General features: G+C 49.9%; 1 protein-coding gene across 1 annotated transcript in view; it reads right to left on the bottom strand.

Moving 5' to 3' along the window:
- Positions 1-13,935, bottom strand: part of Slc15a3 (solute carrier family 15 member 3) — a 16,644-nt gene extending 2,709 nt beyond the window's left edge. The window contains exons 1-5 of the mRNA XM_004667565.2: positions 13,378-13,935; positions 6,868-7,157; positions 3,400-3,547; positions 1,959-2,066; positions 1,167-1,335 (exon numbers count right to left, since the gene is read on the bottom strand). Of these exons, the coding sequence (XP_004667622.2) occupies positions 1,167-1,335; positions 1,959-2,066; positions 3,400-3,547; positions 6,868-7,157; positions 13,378-13,935 (1,273 nt within the window). The remainder of the gene's footprint in view (positions 1-1,166; positions 1,336-1,958; positions 2,067-3,399; positions 3,548-6,867; positions 7,158-13,377) is intronic.

The raw sequence follows: 13,935 nt of genomic DNA, 5'->3' as shown, positions 1-13,935 counted from the left end.
CGCAATCCTCCAGTCTCAGCCTCCCAATTGCTGGGATTAAAGTTGTGAGCCACCACGCCCATCTTCTCAGCTAGGTTTTGTGCTTAGTGTGAGCCGGGAAGGGCTACATTCTGTTATGACATCGTGTGTGTGTGTGTGTGTTGCATGTATATGTATGTGTTCAGGTGTTTGTGCATACATGTGCATGTGGAGGCCAGAGGTCAACACTGGGTGTTTTTCTCAATCACTTTCCACTTTATTTGACTGGGGCAGAGCCTCTCACTTGAACCCAGAGCTCACCCATTTGGCTAGGGATTCAGTCTCCTGAGTGCTGGGATTATAGGTGGGCAACCACACCCTCCCAGCATTTACGAGAGAACTGGAGATCTGAACTCCTGTCCTCATACTTAAGCAGCAAGCACTTTATCCACTGAGCCATCTCTCCTGCCCTTCCGTGACATTCTTACAGTTGAAGAAAGTGAAACTTAGATTGAGTAATCAGCCCAGAATCACACAGGTGGTGAGTGTCCAGGGATGTATCTGAGCCCAAGTCTGGTTTTAAAGTTGTGCTGCTTTCCATGAGACCATGTGACTTCTCTGGGACAAGGTCAGGTATAACAGTAGCATTTCTAGCCTGCTTTCAAGTTTGCCTTATCTTCTTCCCTTCCTTGCTTGGCAGATAGCTCTACTCTAGTGAATGAACCCTGAACCACGAGTTAGGAAACTAGGGTTCCAATCCTGACCCTACCATTGGCTAGCTGAGTGACCTTGGGCAACTCATTCAACCTTTTTGAAAAGCCATGTCCTATTTGAGAAGAAGCAATATAATTCCCAGGATGAAGAAGGACAAAATGAAGGACACAGCGGGGAAAGAATTGCTTGGTTTTCACATGTTCAACACTACAGCATTCCTTGAGTTTTAATTTCTTCCACTCTTACTTTTTTGTTTTGTGACAAGGTTTCATGTCGTCCAAGTTGGTCCTAAACTAGCTATGCAGCTGAGGCTAGCTTTGAATTCCTGATTCTCTTGGGGTTACAAGCATGCACCACCGTGACCACTTCCAAGCTACTGACATGAGATCCAAACTTGTTAATAGGTTCTTTGTAACCATCCTCTCCTGATTCGTCCCCACACTCCCTTTAGACCATGTGCCCGAGCTTTAAAGCTCAGAAGTCCCTCCACTCACCTGCCACAATGACGGAGGTAAACCCAAAGAACATGCCCAGAGCCATCTTCTGCAGAGCAGAGGGCAGCAACTTGCACCGCAGCAGTAAAGGGTCAATCACATGGTCCTTGATAGGGACCAGAATTAACACCACCACGACATTGGCCAGCAGGAGCCAGGCTTCTGGAATCTGGGCAGGAGGGGGCCAGCAGAGGCAGGTTGGCAGAGCAGAAAGAGCTCTGGGCTGGAGAATGTCCCAGAGTGACACAGGACCGGCCTCCTCCCCTCTGGAGCTCACAGTCCTCATCCATGAAACTAGAGGATAGGGTAAGATGAGGGCAAAGAGGTTCCTCCTGCTTTCTGATGTGCATCGCCTGACAGTGTCTGCTTAAAGCACTCAGTGTGGAAACATGCTGTGATTATTATGTCTGCGATGGACAAAGAAAGGTAGTATAGTGGCTGATGTGTCTTGTATCTGCTAGCTTTGACCATCTTTTATTTTATGTGTCAGCAATGCAAAGGGACTGGCTTAGAAAGTGCTGGTAGAAGGCAGATCTAAAGCTGGGTATTCAAGCGACAGCAGTGGGCGGGGGCGGGGGGAGCAGCAGAGCAGCAGCAACACGTGGCCTGAGCTATAATGAGCAGATGAGCATCCTGGGCTGTGGCACAAGTTTGCCCAACAGGTGATTTCCCAGTATCCTGAGGGCCCCAGTCACTACAGGAAGTAAGAGGGTGGCTGCAGTTTCTCCTCATCCCACAGGAAGCCCCCAGCGTGGCCTGAGTCCGGAGCTGACCACACACTCCACGTCTTACCCTGTAGTTGTTCTCTGCTCTCAGGACCCCGGAGCTGTTGATAGGGCTAGCCCTGAAAATGTTGGGGATGTGGAGGTGAAGACCTTGCAGGACATAGGTGGACTGCATCTACAGAAAGGTGGGGCAGAGGTGAGAGATGATGGAAGGCTGGGGTAGAACTGGCCTCTGGGCCTCTGGCCTCCCAGGCTCTCAGGCAGGCATTCCTCAGCAGCAGCCCCAGGCAGCTTGGCAGCTGGCTCCCTCCCCAAGTCAGGAGAAGGCAAGTCCCTGTGCCTTGGGGGGAGTTGAGGGAGGGGGACTTCTCAGCCCTGTTCTTCTGGCTGAGAGCAGTGTGCAGTCTACTAGAGCCTGGATACAGCTGCTCAGACTCGACTCTGATGTGTGTCTCCAGGGCCCCTGCACAGAGTGGCAGTAAGTGTTTGTTGAAATGGGAAAGATAATGACACGCTGTCTCCACAGTGAGTTGTCATCTGACACTGAAGCCAAGATGAGTCCCGCAGGTTAACACAGCCAGCGCAGAGGCACTGACCTGCCAGCGTGGCTGCGCCCAGCCCCCCTTCCTGCATTCCACCATGCGAGACATTGCTGGTTTAGTTACTATGCAGTGCAGGGGTCCCAGGAGACCACCACAGGAATGCAGGGCAGGCTTCTGGGGTCACTCAGGGCAATAACCACTTGCCAACTGGTATGGAAGGATGCTAATATCCTGACAGCTTGTATGGACACCCTCCTCGTGGCTCTGTCTCATACAGGACTGGCCCCGCTTGACCCTGTCTTATGCTGCTGCAAACCAGTTCCGATGAAGAGGGTGTGGGAGGCCATGTCCTTGTGGTCTGGGGTTAAGGTTGGGCTTGGGGTTAGGATGCTGCTCTGGCTTCACACACAAACATACACATTGCACACACAGAACACCTGTGCGCACACGTACACAGATTCATGCATGCAACTGCACACAGATACCTGTGAACATGCATATTCACATGCATCCATGCACACACATGAATGTACACACCTGGTCACCTCCCTGTGGGATGTGGCATGGTGGATAGGAGGCAGTATCTATTAGGCCTGAGTAACAGATCATCTGGGATCTTGCTAAACCATATACTCTGCAAGACTGCTGTTATCAGGAAGGACCTGGGAGTCTGTGCTTTTCCAGGCTTTGCAGGTAGGGGCCGGGATGGGGAGCACTATTGCAGTGACTCAGTGTGGGAGCCTGCCCCTCATCTCCTGGGGGCCTTTGTTAGCAGACACCCCTCTGGGCCTCTATGGGCCTAGGAGACCCTCTGTTCTAAGTCATCATTGGGATGGCATCGGGCCAGGCTTACCCAGGCTGGCACACAAAGCAGCCACTCACTGCACACTGGCCTTCCTCGGCCTGCCGTGAACGTCTGCAGTGAGCGCTGAGCGAGGCCCTGGCGCAGAAGGCAGCAGTACCCACCTGGAAGTACACCATCCAGTAGGGCACCAGGGTCACCATCACCGGCAGGATCTTCACCAGCACCTGGAAGTTGGCCATATCTTCTTGGGGGGAAAGGCTAGGCTGGGGAGACCTCTGGCCAGGCAGCAGGTGGACACTTTCAGAGTCCCTGTGAAGCCACGGGGCAGCAAATAAAAGAAGAGTCACTTCCTTCCCCATCACCATGGCCACTGTTTTCACCTTTCCCATTCTTCCCAACCACCTTCCTCCACAGATCGTCTCCTTATTCCAGCTAAACCCTCTCCCCTCTTCTCGACTGTTCGTGTCACCCAGGCCATCACCCTTACTGTCATCTCCACTAGTAAGGTGATCACCGTCACCCCAGCCGTCCTTTCTGTGGAGGTTTCACTTCCATCAGCATCACTTGTTTGCCACTGTTGCCAGCACAGTCACTGTCAACACGGCCACCATCCTCTCTGTTGTAGCAAAGGTGGCCATCAGACCCATGCTGCTCATGAGCCATGGCCTTTGCATATGGAAGGAAGTAAGACCAGAGACCAAGACAGGCAGCGGTCAGGGATTTTTTTGTGGGGGAGGCTGGTGACATCACTTTGCCATGGAAATAAGGGAACTCCCGGTTCAAGTCTGACTCAGAAGCTGCCATGGATTTGATACCCCAAAGTTCCACTACTGCTGACCACAAGTCCTTCCTTAATGGACTCAGTGACAAGGAGGGGGGAGGAGTGAGGCAGAAGGGGAGGACCATCCCTCGGAGGGTGGATTTACCCACCACCACTACAGCCTTTGTCCTGAGGATTTCTGATCCTTTCTTTTTAAAAAAAAATAAGTTATTTTATTTTTTATATTTTTTACTTATTTACAGAGAGAGGGAGGATGGGTGCGACAGGGGCCTCCAGCTGCTGCAAATGAACTCCAGACACATGAACCACCTTGTGCATCTGGCTTATATGGGCCCTAGGGAATTGAACCTGGGTCCTGTTTTTCCCAAGAGCTCATCACCACCTTTGGAGACTCCAAAATATCACTGTGCTTATTTCCAGAGACAGCCAACACCACCAACTCTTCCCCTCCAGATGTGATGTCATTCCTCCACAAAAGTGGTAGGGTTTGTTTCTCCTGCCAGACCAAGGCTGGCTTTGCAACACCTTAACCAATAGGCAGATATGGTCTCTTTATGATCAAGTCTCTTAAGGACCTTAAGAAGGCCCATAAGGGGTTGGAGAGGTAGCTTAGTGGTTAAGGCGTTTGCCTGCAAAACCAAAGGATCCCAGTTCAACTCTCCAGGACCCATGTAAGCCTGATGCACAAGTTGGAGTATGCATCTGGAGTTCATTTGCAGTGGCTGGAGGAGTGCCCATTCTGTCTCTCTCAAATAAGTAAGTAAATAAATAAATAAAATATATTTTAAAAAAGAAGGCCCATAGAGTTTTGGCAAGATGGCTCAATAAAGTACATGCCTTGCAAACATGAGGACCTAAGTCTGAGCCCCAGAACCCTTGTAAAAAAAACAAGCCAGGCATGGTGGCATGAGCTGGGGTGATGGAGACAGGCAGAACCGTGGGGCTCACTGGCTAGCCAGTCTAGTCTACTTGGCAAGTTCCAGGCTCGTGAGAGACCCTCTTTCAAAAAAGGTAGATGATTCCTAAGGAACAACCAAGGTTGCCCTCTGAGACGCACATGCACAACACCGACACACCAACACAAACATAAAAAACCCATAATTTACACTTCCTACCCGCTAGAACATTTTTGGGAGTTGTGTGTATGTATGGGTATGCGTGTGCCACAGTGAGGGAGTAAAGATCAGAGGATAACCTCAGGGGGATAGTCATGCCTTTCTCTTGTTTAAGACAGGCTTCCTCTTGTTGTTTGCCATGATGAATGCCAGACTGACTAGTCCACGAGCTGTGGGATTCTGCTGACTATGCCTCCCACTGCCACAGACACGTGCACCACTTAGTTAGGCTTTACTTGGATTTTCGGATTCCAAAGTCTCGTCGCCAGGCTTGTGCTTTTAACTACAGGGTCGTATCCCCAGCTACGAACATTCTTTCTCATAAAGTTCCCTCTTCTCATAACCTAGACACCATCCCTGAGAAGTTCAAGCCCTAGACAAGGCCACAGGAAGGGGAACCAAAGCTCTTGTCCCCAGTTCCAACTGAGCTCTCAGCCCACGATCATCTGCTAGCCACATAAGTGAGAATGTTCTATCCCTCTCATGCCCTCAGTTGACCACAGCTTTGTGACATCAGGAACAACAGGAGACCTACTCTGCTGAGCCCAGTCCCCCACAGAATTTGAGAACAGATTAAAAATACTGGTGTTTTAGTAAGTCGTGATGTGGTTCACTAAGTGGCAAAAGAAAATTAAAACAACCAGACACCTTGCACCTGACAACTATATTGACAGACCTCCATCAACAGAGAAGGGGGAAGTGTCCACCTCATCTTTTCAGCTCAGATCCCAGCTGTGACTGGCTCCAGGGACAGGAGGCAGATTTGCTTGGCACAAGTAGTCAACTAAGGCTGGATAAAAAGAAGCCACCAAGCATTTGCAAAGCCATTTGGAACTTTTCCTTTTTTGGGGGAGGGAGCCAGGTTGGCTGGTGTCTTTGGCTCTTTCATACTCAGTAGTTACAGAGTTATTCATTTTAGAATAATTAGGTGAGGGGCTAGGGAGATGGTTCAGTGAGTAAAACACACTCTGTGCAAGCATGAGGACCTGAGTTCGGATCCCCAGAACCCACATAAAGCCAGATGCAGTAAAGCACATCTGGAATCCCAGCACTCCTACAGTGAGAAGGGAGGTGGAGACAGAATCCCTGGAAGCTCACAGACCAGCTGGCCTGGAATATGCAGTGGAGCTCAAGAGACCTTGACCCAAACAAGGCTGAAGACAAGGACCAACCAACATGTAAGGCCACCCTGAGACTACATAGTGAATTCCAGGTCAGCCTGGGCTACAGTGAGACCCTACCTTGAAAAAAAAAAAAAAAGATCAGAACAAAAGAATAACTAGATCGACTATGGTTTCTCTCTTTGTTTTTTTTTCCTGATCTCCTTCTTGTCTAAAAGCTTTGTGTCAGCCTTTGAGATTCCAAAAGAGACAATGCCAGGGTGGTCATCTCCCAAGATGATTACTCATATTATGTCCCTAAGACCTTCACAGGTACTGTCATGTCACCACCTCCCAGAATGTCCTCATGATCGGCATTTTATCTTCCCTATAGATACCAATATAATTGTGCCTACCTGTATCACCACTATGGCTATCAAATTCATCACTACCCTCGCGATTTCTGTAGTAACAGAGTCACCAATAACACCACTACTAGTAACAGCACCCATCACCTTGACCTTCGAAGGAAGGTCTACCTTTAGTCCTAGAAGCTCTGGCCCGCTGGAGGGCTGGCCCTCATTACCAAAAAGTCTGCAAGTTGGACCCTGCTTCCTTTACCCCCCGCCTTACCTGGCAGAATGTTGTCGCCATAGCCAGGGACAGCACTTCTGGAGTGCAAGTTTCAGCATAGATGACACTTGGCTGCCCGTGGGGGGCTTGGTGATGAAGACGGGGGCAGCAAAGAGGAAGGTGAAGAAGGCCAGGCCTACGAAGCCCACGGTTATGCTGTAGCCCCACAGGAAGCTGACGTTCTGCTGGATGAAGGCCACTATGAGCAGCGACAGCACAGCACCCAGGTTGATGCTCCAATAGAGCCAGTTGAAGAAGCGGCGAGTGGCGTCACGCCCAAGATCCATCACCTGCCAACCAGACACGGGTGAGAGCTGGGGAGGGCCCGCGACATCCAGGCAGCACCCTCTGTACCTGCATACATGCTTTCTAGAGGGATGCTTCTGGGGTCAGTGTGTGGGCGCTTTCCTAATCTCTGCTCACTAAAGAGACACTCAATACAGATCTGTGGAATGAACAGCAAATAACCTTTCTCTAGGGAGTCACTGTTAATGATCAGAACATTTTGGCACAGCTGTTTTCACATGCCCGTGACACATATTGCTTTTTTATTGCCACCAAGTAGGCACACAACAGATGTCTCAGAGGCCATGCTGGTCATTTCTGGTTGATTTATACCTTTTCTATGACAGAGCAACCCACAGTATGCCTTGCTTTTATAATCATCCAAAAGCTCATAAAGGTCTCAGTTCTGTTCCACACTATTAATACGATGCATACAGGTTACTTGAAGAACAGTTAGATGTCTGGTGGAGGACTTCCTCTGCAGCTTGGAGAGGCAGAGCATTACACCACAACCCATCTCTTCCCTCAACTTGCCTCTTCTGTTCTATGCCTGTGGTGGTTTGATTCAGGTATCCCCCACAAACTTAAGTGTTCTGAATGCTAGGTTCCCAGCTGATGGAGATTTGGGAATTAATGCCTCCTGGAGGCAGTGTATTGTTGAGGGTGGGTTTATGGGTGTTATAGTCACCTCCCCTTTGCTAGTGTTTGGCACACTCTCCCGTTTCTGTTGTCCACCTGATGTTGGCCAGGGAGTGATGTCCATCCTCTGCTCATGCCATCATTTTCCCCTGCCATCGTAGAACTTCCCCTTGAGTCTGTAAGCCAAAATAAATATCTTTTCCCCACAAGCTGTTCTTGGTTGGGTGATTTCTACCAGCAATGTGAACCTGACTGCAATAATGCCCAATGAAACAAAATTCATGAATCTAAGAAAGTGATTCTAGGGGTTGGAGAGATTGCTTAGTGGTTAAGGTATTTGCCTGCAAAGCCAAAGGATTCCAGTTCGAATTTCCAGGACCCACATAAGCCAGATGCACAAGAGGACACATGCATCTGGGGTTCGTTTGCAGTGGCTGGAGGCCCTGGCACACTCATTCTCTCTCTCCCCACTTTCTCTTTCTAAAATAAATAAATAAATTACACACACACACACACATCTATATATCTATATCTATATCTATATATCTATATCTATATCTATATCTATATCTATATCTATATATATACATATAGATATATAAACAGATTCTACACACAGCCTTGGTGGCAGGTTTTGATCTGGTGAAAAAAGAAAATTCAAGGCTGGAGAGATGGCTCAGTGGGTAAAGTGCTTGTCTCAGGAACACAAGGACTAGAGTTAGGTCCTCAGGATCCCATAAAATGCTGGGCATAGCACTGCCCTCCTGTAATCCCAGTGCTGGGGAGCCAGGGATAGGCAGATCCCTGGAGCTCACTGGCCAGTCTAAGCTTCCAAGCCAAGAGTTTGCCTTCTGGCTTCTGCAGTGTATGCACATGCATACACACCATGCATGCAAGCACGCACACACACACACAAAATCAAGCCTTTCAGCATGGGCCAACGGGTTACAAATCTTTTCGCCAGTATTTGGATCAATCTGCAGCAGTCAAGCCCCAGGGTGGTTTCTGGTTGGCTGGCCCTAGCAAGCTACATTGGCTGTATACCCTTCCCTAAACTCTGGTCCCAGATTCTAGGACTCAACTGGTCACGAGCAAGTCCTGAGCATCTGCAAAGCAATAAAAATGAGGGCCATTTCTTGAGATAAACAATTTCTGCTTTCTTAAATGCACCTCCTTCCCGTTCTCTCTCTGGACTGGAGATTGAATCTAGGGCTTCAAGTCTGTTCCACAGGTGCTCTATCACGGAGCCCTCTTCTCTCTCTCCCATACTCTTGTGTGTTCACGCACACACAAGTGGAGCACAGGCCTAAAAGCCAGGAATAACTTCTGATGTCATCCTCAGGAATGCCATCCACTCCTCTGAGACAGGATCTCCCATAGGCTTGGAACTCATCAATTAGGCTAAACTGACTGTCTAGTGAGTCCCAGGGATTCTCCCATCTCTGCCTCCCCAATGCTGGAATTAGAGGCATAAGCTACTATGTCTGGATTTTTTACATGGGTTCTGGGGATTGAACTCAGGTTCTCATGTTTATAGGACAAACACTTTATGCACTGAGCTATTGTTCCAGCCTTCTTATTAAAAACACATTTTAGGGCTGGAGAGATGGCTTAGCGGTTAAGCACTTGCCTGTGAAGCCTAAGGACCCCGGTTCGAGGCTCGGTTCCCCAGGTCCCACATTAGCCAGATGCACAAGGGGGCGCACGTGTCTGGAGTTCGTTTGCAGTGGCTGGAAGCCCTGGCGCGCCCATTCTCTCTCTCTCCCTCTATCTGTCTTTCTCTCTGTGTCTGTCACTCTCAAATAAATAAATAAATGAACAAAAAATATTTTTTAAAAAACCACATTTTTTTTAATGAAAGCTTTCAGATTTTTGAAACACTTATTTTATTTTTTTTTAATTTTATTTATTTATTTATTTGTTTGAGAGCGACAGACACAGAGAGAAAGACAGATAGAGGGAGAGAGAGAGAGAATGGGCACGCCAGGGCTTCCAGCCTCTGCAAACGAACTCCAGACGCGTGCGCCCCCTTGTGCATCTGGCTAATGTGGGACCTGGGGAACCGAGCCTCGAACCAGGGTCCTTAGGCTTCACAGGCAAGCGCTTAACCGCTAAGCCATCTCTCCAGCCCAAAAAAACCACATTTTATTATTTATTTATGTATGTGTTCATGTGTATGAGTGTAGGCATGGGCACAGATGACAGAGGTTGGTCCTTAACCTCTACCATTTGAAGACAAGGACTCTCTTTAGTCATTACTCCATTTGTGAGCTTCCAGAAAGTTCTCCTGTCTTTGCCTTCCTTCTCACTGAAGGTGCTCTGAGGTTATAGAAGCCCACCACAACTTCTGCTTTTTACATGGGGTGTAAGAATCTGAACTCGGGTACTCAGAGTTGCACAGCAAGCGCTTTACCCCCTGAGCCATCCATCCAGCCTTCTTTTGACTTTTGATTTTGAGACAGACTAAGTTGTTCAGACTAACTTTGAACTCACTCTGTAGCCTAGGCAGGTCTTGAATTTGCCATCCTCCTGCCTAAGCCTCCTGAGTAGCTGGGATTACAGACCTGTGGCACCAAGCTCAGCCACCTTCTTCCATTTTTAAATTTTTAAAAATTTTGACTATTGTATTCACATAGATAATATATTCTGATCTTTCTCACTCCCCATTACCCTCTTTTATCACCTCATCCTTCCCACTCCCACTAAAGCCTTCTTCCCAAGTAATCTCTTCCTACTTTCACATCTTTGTATGTGTGCACACTTGTGTTTGTGACCCACTGAGTTAAACTAGGGCTGCTTGCATGGGAAGGGGGCTATTGACTGGAGCATGGACAACTTACCAGTAGCTACAACTCCAAAGAACATGGCTTCCCTCCCCAAGCAACCATTAAATGGCTTTCATCATGCTTTGCTTTCTGTGGTTACATTGGGAAAAAGATAAACGTTTTGTCCCCTTGCTCAATGTGAAAATTATGATCTATACAGATAGATGTGCTTAAAATTGCATTGTCTTGGGGATTCCAAAGGGTCCCCTTGGTGACAGGAAGGAGGAACATGTCAACTTGCTGAGAATCCTTGCCCTGGACCTTCAAGCAGAAAATGGAAAAAGTCCATTTATTAATTGGAAGTAAGCAAATGTGACAATTGTACCTCTAAGTGGAGGAGCTGACAGCTCATTCAGGGTATAAATGAGTTCTTCCAGAGGGTGGACACTTTGTCGAGAGTGATGGATGGCCCTTTCTGAAATCAGCAAGTGTGTTAAACATGCAGCTCCTGAGTATGGCCATCTTCCCGATGGTGCCAGCCCTCTGCACACAACATGACTGATTACTCCCTGAATCCTGCAGCAGTCTGCTCTGTGCTCTGGTGCACCCACTTCTGGGACCCCATCCATCCCTACACTTCAGAAAAGCCACACTTAAGGAACTCAAATCCAGTGATGTCCACCCTGCCTAGGGCTCAACAACCATGTCTTTTTCGTCTTCTTGGTGTATGTGGATAGAGATGCACATCCCCCATGTGCCACGTACAAATGACAAAGTAGAGGGTCTGGTGTTCTCCTCCACCACTCTTCTGTGCTTCTCTGACACAAAGTCTCTAACTGAACCTGAACCTACTGTTTTTGAGTAGTCTGGCTGACCAGTGAGCCCCAGAGATTCTCCAGTCTTGGCCCCCAATAGGCTGGGGTTACAGGTTGTGTGGCCACACTCAGCCTTCATGTTCATGTGGCAAGCATCCTTACCTGCTGAGCCGTTCCCCCACCCCCCAGTCTCAACTGCCAAATCCGTGCTCACTAAAAGGGGAGGCACGGGAGCCTCTGTGCGTGCACGCGTGAGTGTGTGTGTGTGTGTGTGTGCATGTGCGTGTGTTCAAGTGGTTTGTCCTCTAGGAGACTAATTCTGTCACCAAAACTAAAGAAAGAGAGGGCACTGGGGGCCTGAGGACATTGGGGGTGCAGAGGGAGACCAGAAAATAGGGCCAGGAAATTTCCACAAGCCTGGCGTAGGAATCCTGAACTGCTGGCCTTGAATGCTGTCACCTGTCACCACAGAACCACAACCAGAGCCTAGTAACCAGAGCCTTAGACCAGAACTGAATTTTGACCAACCAGGGCTGCCCTGATTTGCATGACAGATGGTATAACTGGAAAGTCTATATACAGGAGCTCATACTAACCTCCCAGAGCCATATACCAGCCAATGTGGACCGACCTCATCTGCGTGGCATGAATTATGACCAGGAAATTGCATAAAGGGAAGCATCCTAACTAAAGAGGTACCTCCCAGCATCAACAATTCCTCTTCTGTGGTCTAAGGTGGTTTTGCTGCCTGCTACTGGCCAGTGTACCTGTGGGGTCCAGGGCAGCTGGGAGTGGGCAGTGTCAATGAAAGAGTAGAATTAAGGAAAGAGAAGGTCTAGTACCGGGCATCTCCCGGCCAGTGTTTCATGACAGAAGGGTGGGCGCTTCCTGGGGATATTGTTTGGACAAGGAAGGACCCCTTAACAAGGACACTGGATACTGTGCTGGGTGTAGTGGGGTGCCAGATACATGTGCTAGAACTCATGAAAGAGCTGCAGTGGCACATGCAATTAGAGAACATCTGAGCAGAGTCAATTTGGGGAAAAGTACCACCTTTCCAGTGGCTGGTTATTCTGCAAGATCATTTATCCCCCTCTTCCCTTCCATCGACACTTGTCTTTCACATGGCTGTCCACACGTACTTCTACACCCTGCTTGTGGCCATTCATACTGTGTCGTGTGTATTGTCAAGGGCCTAGGGAGATGGCTCAGTGGCTAATGGCGCTTGCTTGTAAAGCCTGTCAGCCTGGCTTTAATTCCCCAGCGCCCACGTAAAGCCACATGCACCAAGTTGTGTATGCATCTGGAGTTCATTTGCAGTGGCTAGAGACCCTAGCCTGCCCATTTTTTTAAAACTCTCTCTCTCTTTCTCTCTGCAAATAAATAAAATAGTTTTTAAAAATAAATAGATTCGTGTCAGATATCCCGCCGAGAACACCTATGAAAATAGGCGGAGTTAGCACAGACTTAGTAGTCATTCACTTAGCAAACATCTGTTGAAGTTTTCCTGCATGCTACACTGTCTCAGGAAGCGAAGAAAGGCTCACAAAGGCAGGAGGATTGCTGCAAGTTTGAAGCCAGCCTGGACTACAGACTGAGACCTTGTGACAAAATAAAACAAATACACAAAAAAGAACCACGGAGGAGGGCATGGTGGCCCACATCCGTAACCCTAGCACTCAGGAGGTGGATCATGAGCACAAGGCCATCTACGACTACGTACTCAGTTCTGAGGCCACTCGGGGCTACATGAGACCTTGTCTCAAAAAGTAAAAAGCCCCAGGCATGGGCCAGGAACGCGCCTGGCTCGGGAGTGGCTGCCACAGGTCCTGGTGGTTGGGGTGAGCAGACAGCCCTTCTTCTTTCAAATAAGGAAACTGGTGCAGAGAGGGAAGGTGGTTTGCAAGGGGTCACGCTGGGGTCCAACACCTCCCGATGCCTGGGTCTCAGCCCCAGCGCCCCACTCCCCCCTGGGCCGCCGTGGCTGGCCGCCTCCTGCCACTCACCTGGTCGGCCCCGAACGAGGTGAGGTTGCTTCTGACGGAGCTGGCGGCCAGCGCGAGGAGCAGCAGCGCCAAGTAGAGCGTGGTGGCGCAGTAGGGGCTGGGCCAGGAGCTCTGGCAGTGGGACCGCGGGCAGGGCGGCCCCAGCGGGACCTGGGGCATCTCCCCGCAGAAGGATCTGCGTCCATCCTCGGTGATGGTGGCGAGCAGGAGGCCCGAGGCGGCCAGGTAGAGCAGCAGGCTGAGCGTGATGGCGCGGAAGCGGCCCAAGTACACGTCGGCCAGCCAGCCACCCACGGGGGACAGCAGGTAGGAGGCGCCGAGGAAGACGAGCGTGGCGCGGGACGCCTGCTCGCCCGACCACCTGAAGTTGCGGCTGTTGAGGTAGAGCACGAGGTTGGCGGCCACGCCGAAGAAAGCCGCGCGCTCCAGCATCTCCACCAGCAGCACCGCGCCGCCCGCCGCCCGCCGCCAGCGCCCGGGGCCCCGCGCCCCGCGGGACAGCAGCGCGCGCCGCTCCCCCGGCCCGCCGGGCCGCCCCTCGGAGCGTGGCGCGGGCAT

This window comes from Jaculus jaculus, chromosome 1 (assembly GCF_020740685.1).
Source record: "Jaculus jaculus isolate mJacJac1 chromosome 1, mJacJac1.mat.Y.cur, whole genome shotgun sequence".
NCBI lineage: Eukaryota > Metazoa > Chordata > Mammalia > Rodentia > Dipodidae > Jaculus > Jaculus jaculus.
This window is presented reverse-complemented; position numbering and strand designations above follow the sequence as displayed.